Consider the following 6,007-nt stretch of genomic DNA (forward strand, 5'->3'; position numbering starts at 1 on the left):
GGTGCAGCCTCAGTTGCAATTGATGGCTCAGGACTGACTGAAGGGGTCATGCAGTGTTTTGGACATGCCAGTACCACGAGATGACCACCAAGAGCAGCAGTAGTGGAGTACAGGTGACTGGAGCCTACAAGACAATGTGTGTGCTACAAAGGGCATGGCTGGAGAAGTGACCCAAGCCCTTGGAGGAGCCCAGAAGATCATGAGTTGGATCCCAGACATTGGATGGTTGGAGATTGATTTTAGCTTTTGATTGTGACTGTGCCCTGATATTTTTCCCTCTTGAAGGAATTTTTTAGTGAAGCCCACAGTTAAGAGACTTTTAATTATAAAGACTTTGGATTTTAAGAGAGATTGAAATCTTAAGAATTTGTAAAGACTGTGGGACTTTTAAAGATATTTAGATCTTGGAGATGAATAAGAAACTAAGGGTTGAGGCTTACCAGTGATGTGTTTGTGTGTCAAGTTGACAAAGGGTCAATTGTACTGGCTAGTTTTGTGTCAACTTGACACAGCTGGAGTTATCACAGAGAAAGGAGCTTCAGTTGAGGAAATGCCTCCATGAGATCCAAATGTATGGCATTTTCTCAATTAGTGATCAAGGTGGAAAGACCCCTTTTGGGTAGGACCATCTCTGGGCTTGTAGTCTTGGGTTCTATAAGAGAGCAGGCTGAGCAAGCCAGGGGAAGCAAGCCAGTAAGGAACATCCCTCCATGGCCTCTGCATCAGCTCCTGCTTCCTGACCTGCTTGAGTTCCAGTCCTGACTTCCTTGGTGATGAACAGCAGTATGGAAGTGTAAGCTGAATAAACCCTTTCCTCCCCAACTTGTTTCTTGGTCATGATGTTAGTGCAGGAATAGAAACCCTGACTAAGACACCCTCCCTCTCCTCCTCCCAGTCCCTCCTCCCCATCTCCCCTCTGCACCTCTGTCTACTCATTCCTCCTGTTTCTCATCAGAAAAGGGCAGGCCTCCCATAGATATCAGCCACAGGCATATCAAGTTGCAATAAGACTAGGCACCTCCTTTCCTATTAAGGCTAGAGGAAGCAACCCAGCAGGGAAAAGGTTCCCAAAGGCAGGTAACAGAGGCAGAGAGGGCTCCTGCTCCCACTGTTAGGAGTCCCACAAGAAGACCAAGCTACACAAGTGTAACATGTATGCAGAAATCCTCTGTCAGTCCCATGCAGGCTCCCTCGTTGGTGGTTCAGTCACTGTGAGCCCCTATGGGCCCAGGTTAGTTGATTCTGTGGTTTTTCTTGTGGTTCCTTGATCCCTCTGGCTCCTTCCATCCTTCCCCCTCCTCTTCCACAGACACCCCCAAGCTCTGCTTGACATTTAGCTGTGGTCTCTGCATCTGTTTCCATTCGTTGGTAGATGAAGCCTCTCTGATGACAACTGGGTGAGGCACCAGTCTATGAGAACAACAGAATACTATTAGGAATTATTTCATGACCTCTTTTGTGTGTGTGTGAGTCGTGTTTGGGTCTATCCTAGGTCTCTGGGCTATCCAGCCTCTGGTTCTTAGCTCCCCCCCCCCCAGGCAGTCAGATATCCAGATTTTTAAAAACCACCTTTCCTTCTACTGGGAAACTATGTTGCTAAAGTGTAAAAATCTATATTTTGTTTGTTTGTTTAGTTGAAAGGTTTTTTTATGTTGTTTGCTTTTTTGTTTTTGTTGTTGTTTTTGAGGAAAATTCTCACTGTGTAATCCAGGCCAGTGGCCTAGAACTCACAATCCTCCTGCCTCAGTACTGAGATTTCAGGCACATGGAGATTAAGCTGTCTTACACTTTACTTTGTATGTGTGCATATGTGTAACATACATGTATGGAGAGGGCAGATGTTCGTGAAGGACAGAGGACATTGGGTGTCCTGTTCTATTGATCTCCACCTACTTTATTTGAGACCTGGAGGTAGGGTGGTGGCCACCACGTTCCAGGGAGCCTCCTGTCTCTACCTGCCACAGAACTGGGGTTATAGGCATATGTGACCACACTAAGTTATTTACATGGTGCCACGGATTCAAACTCAGGCTTGCACAAAAAATGCACGTAACCACGAAGCCATCTCCCTAGTCCTTTATGCTTTACCTTTGAATTGTCAGCATAAATTGTAGTCTGTGTTTTCTGGATTGTTGTGGTTGAGCTTTTAAAAAAAAAATAGTAACTTGAAGCATAAAATTTAACCCACTTACTGAAGAGAGACTGGGGGCATTGATCTGAAAATAAAATCTTCATCTTCAGTGATTTTATTCTGCACTTTTGTATCTATGCACACTTTATAATTCCTGAGTTAGAGCTGGATATGGTAACACATACCTGTAATCTCAGCATTAGAGAAACAGAGGTAGAAGTGTCATGAGTCCCAGGCCATCAGCCTGCATTGTACGGTTCAACATTTCCTCAAAAACCCAAAGTACACAAACAGAAAAATAGTTTCTAAACTTGAGTAACATAGTCTCTCTGAATTGAGGCAGCCTGGTCTATGTGAGTTCCAGGCCAGCCTGGGCTACATACTGAGATCTTGTGTCAGAACAGAGGCAAACAAAAGCCATAAATACTGAGTTACTAAGGACTCCTCAAAACTGAGCTGCCTGTCCAGGGGTTATGTTCTCCCTATTATCTTGAGAGGAAGCCTTGCCCTGTAATTGTTAAGAGCATTTGGCTTTGATTTCTCTTCTAGAAACACAGCTAGAAGGCTGGGGATATAACCCAGTGGGTAGAGTACCTAACTGCATACACAGAGCCCTGAGACCCATCCCTAGGGCTGGGCTGATGATGGTACATGCGTGTATTTTGGAGTCGGAGCTGGGGAGGTAGAGGCAGGATGGTCAGAAGTTAGTTTATGGTCATCTTTGACAGTATAGGGAGTTCAAAGCTCTCCTGGGCTAAAAACCTTGTCCAAAAGAAAAGAAGGAAAAGAGGGAGGAGTCGGTTATATAGCTCTTCCTGAGTGGGCTTGCCTTCAGAGAGGAACTTTGTTTTGGTTTGTTTTGTGTAAGGATAGTGCACCAGATACCTTCTCAGAATAACCAGTTTTCTGAAACCTCATCCTCCCTTTTCTCAGTGTGCTTGTGCCTGTGTGTGAGTCCCAAGCATCCTCTATTACGCCACGCCTTATTCTTGACTCAGGGTCTCTTACTGACCCAGAAGCTCTGGGTTTTGTTGTTTAAGTGTTTCAGCTAAGCTGGCTGGTCAGGGGGAACAGGCTTACACACCATGCTCAGCTTTTACGTGAGTGCTGGGGATTCAAACTCAGGTCCTCTTGCTTGCAGAGTAAGTGCTCTTATCAGCTGAGCCATCCTCCAGCCCCTCCAGCCCCCCTCTTTACAGGCAGCCTTTGGTAGGGAGCCTCCTAGCCATTCTTTGAAATGTGACTATTTACCAAGCTGCTAAGCTGCACACTGACCCACTCTTTGCCTAAGGGAGTCTCTGTTCCCAGCCCCTCTATGTTTCAGTTTCCCTCTGTGGTCTCCTCCATCCAGGCTCAATATGATGAGAGTTCCCAATCGAATTATCAACCGCTCGGATTTCACTTAATCCCGAGGACACAGTACATCTGGACCGAGGAGCTGTGGATATGGCCATATCAGTTTTCTCCTCTCAATATTTGTTTATTTCCTCTAGAGCACAAGATAGCTTATGGTAGAGAGATACTACATAAGATATTCTTGCAAACAACAAGACATTCTTAATGAAATGTCATGCTAATCTCTTGAATTTCATCCTTTTGTGATAGGATCTAATGATGAGATTAGAGCCGTATGCACGGAGCAGCGATAATCCTCTGCACTCCTCATCCTATTTATTTGGGTTGAAGAGTTTTACTTGTCTCTTTGGAGCGCCTATGTTAATTGAGTACTCAGTATTCATTACGAATAATCATGTCTGTTTTCTTGTTGAGCTTCGCAAGGGCCCTTTTGCCTTCTGTGAAAGCTGAGCAGACTGTATTAACTCCTGGTTTAATTTAAAAAAAAAAAAAAAAAAAAAAAAAAGAACCCGGCGTGGAACTTGTGGGCGCCAACACCTTGAAGAAGCACATGTTTAATAATGGGAAGGCTCGCCATCAGATCTGAATTACTAATGCTGCGGAGTTATGGTTTCAGAAGCTGGAGTCCTTGACCCGTTAGGTTGAAAGCATCGTGGCCGCCCTGAACCTCTGTGGGTCCTTTAGCTGAGCCATTTCCCCTGTGAATAATTAGAGGCATTTGAAGGGATTGCATAGAAGCCAATTTGTGTCTTTCACTTTGCATATTGCTGAAGCCTCATGAATTAATCATGAGCAGGGCCAAAAATTAACTTCTTCAGACACATATTTTGATGGGTCATGAGGGAGAATGTAAAGTGATCTGTAAAATATTCCACTGATCCTCTAAGTATTAAATTATTATACCTACGGGCTAATTTGGGGGAGGGGCAGGGGGAGTCCCTTCCCTTCCGGAACTGACTAGCTTATTTGAAAGAGATCAAGGTTTTTGTATTTTCCAGGGGTTTAAATGAGCAATGTTAGTATTTCTTGAAAGCCTTCACTCTTGTGTTAACTCTTGGTTTTAATTTTAGGAGTTACTGTTTTAAAATGTTTAAATTACATAATTACATTTAGTGTGTGCACGTGTGTGTGTGCGCGCGCGCGCACAAGCGTGAGCATGTGCGTGCATGAGCGTGTGTGTGCGTGTATGCATGTGTAATTTAGAGGACAGCTGAGAGTGTTGGTTCTTTATTTCCACCATGTGAGCTTGGGGATCGAACTCAGACTGCCAGGCTTAGCAGCAAGCTCCTCTACCCACTGAGCCATCTCACCAGCATGAGTTATTCCGTCTTTTATTTTTAAATTATTTGAGTTTTAGTCTCCTGTAACCACACTGAAACTTCTGGCTGGTTTGGTAAAAAGTTTTTGCAGCCCAACCCACACCTTGTCTTTTCATTTTAAGCACCTATGATAACAAACCAATGTGATACGGATTTCCATACCTGCTTAAAATCTGGTTTCACATTAAAATCGTTTTTCTCTCCTTTTCTGTTTTTCTTTTCAGCCAGTGAAACTGAAATTGCATTCTTCTGTGGAGAAGATTATAAGCGATACAAAGCTAATCCCATCTCGTCCTGGTGAAAGCGGCTGCGGACCTTTGTTCCACAAGTTTTGTTTTTTTATAAATTGTCAAATAAATCTTTTTTAAAAAGCCTTGGTTTGATTTATCTCTATAGAATTTCCTTGCTCCCAATCTCTTTTCTCCCTGCCTTTCCTTCCCTCCCTCCTTCCCTCCTTCCTACCGTCCTTCCTTTCTTCCCTTCTTCCCTCCCTCCCTTGCATCTTTCTTTCCTTTCTTGCTATAAAATGAGCAGATTTTAGAAATTAAGTGTTTGTTTAAAAAGCATTACTTCTTAAGGTAAGGGGTCATAGCTCAGTGGTTAGAGACCTTGCTTGCCTGCACCCATGAATTCCTGAGTTCCGTCTCCAGCAATGAATAATTCCTGTGTGGTGGCACATGCCTGTAACCCAGCGCTTGAGACATAAAACCAAATGAATGGGGTTCAAGGTCATCCTTGTCTGTAGAGGCTATGTGAGGCCCTATCTCAAAAATAAATACATATCGTTTTGTTTCCTAAATTAGGGACTGTTTGGTGACTCAACAGGTTGGCTTCTCTAAAGAGATACAACCAGAGCAGAGGAGATGGTTATGAGCCTTGCTGCCCAAGCATGAGGAACTGAGTTCAAATCCCCACTACCCATGTGAAAAGCAGGACATGGCCAGACGCTCCCATAACCCCAAAGCTGTGGAGGACAGAGACAAGAATGTCACTGGGGTGTGCTGGCAACTAACCTGGCTCCAGGGTCAGCAAGAGACCTCTTTTCAGAGGAATGAATCACAGGGGCAGCAGGACACCCAGCATCCACTTCTGAGTTCTGCATGTTAGGTGTGCATGCATACCTGCTCCTGGAGAGAGGGAGAGGGAGAGGGGGAGGGGGAGGGGGAGGAGGAGGAGGAGGAGGAGGAGGAGGAGAAGAAGA

At 44.5% G+C, this 6,007-nt stretch overlaps 1 protein-coding gene across 5 annotated transcripts in view; it reads left to right on the top strand.

Annotated features, from left to right (window-relative positions):
• 3110009E18Rik (RIKEN cDNA 3110009E18 gene) overlaps positions 1-5,180 on the top strand; it is a 67,109-nt gene extending 61,929 nt beyond the window's left edge. For 3 of the 5 annotated variants that reach the window (XM_030243151.1, XM_017312453.2, XM_017312452.2), the window contains one exon: positions 5,031-5,180. In XM_030243151.1, the coding sequence (XP_030099011.1) occupies positions 5,031-5,174 (144 nt within the window). In that variant the 3' untranslated portion in view covers positions 5,175-5,180. The remainder of the gene's footprint in view (positions 1-5,030) is intronic. The other 2 variants (NM_001172074.1, NM_028439.2) reach the window with 1 other exon arrangement.
• Positions 5,181-6,007: the final 827 nt, after the last annotated feature.

Source organism: Mus musculus, chromosome 1 (genome assembly GCF_000001635.26).
Source record: "Mus musculus strain C57BL/6J chromosome 1, GRCm38.p6 C57BL/6J".
Taxonomy (NCBI): Eukaryota; Metazoa; Chordata; class Mammalia; order Rodentia; family Muridae; genus Mus; species Mus musculus.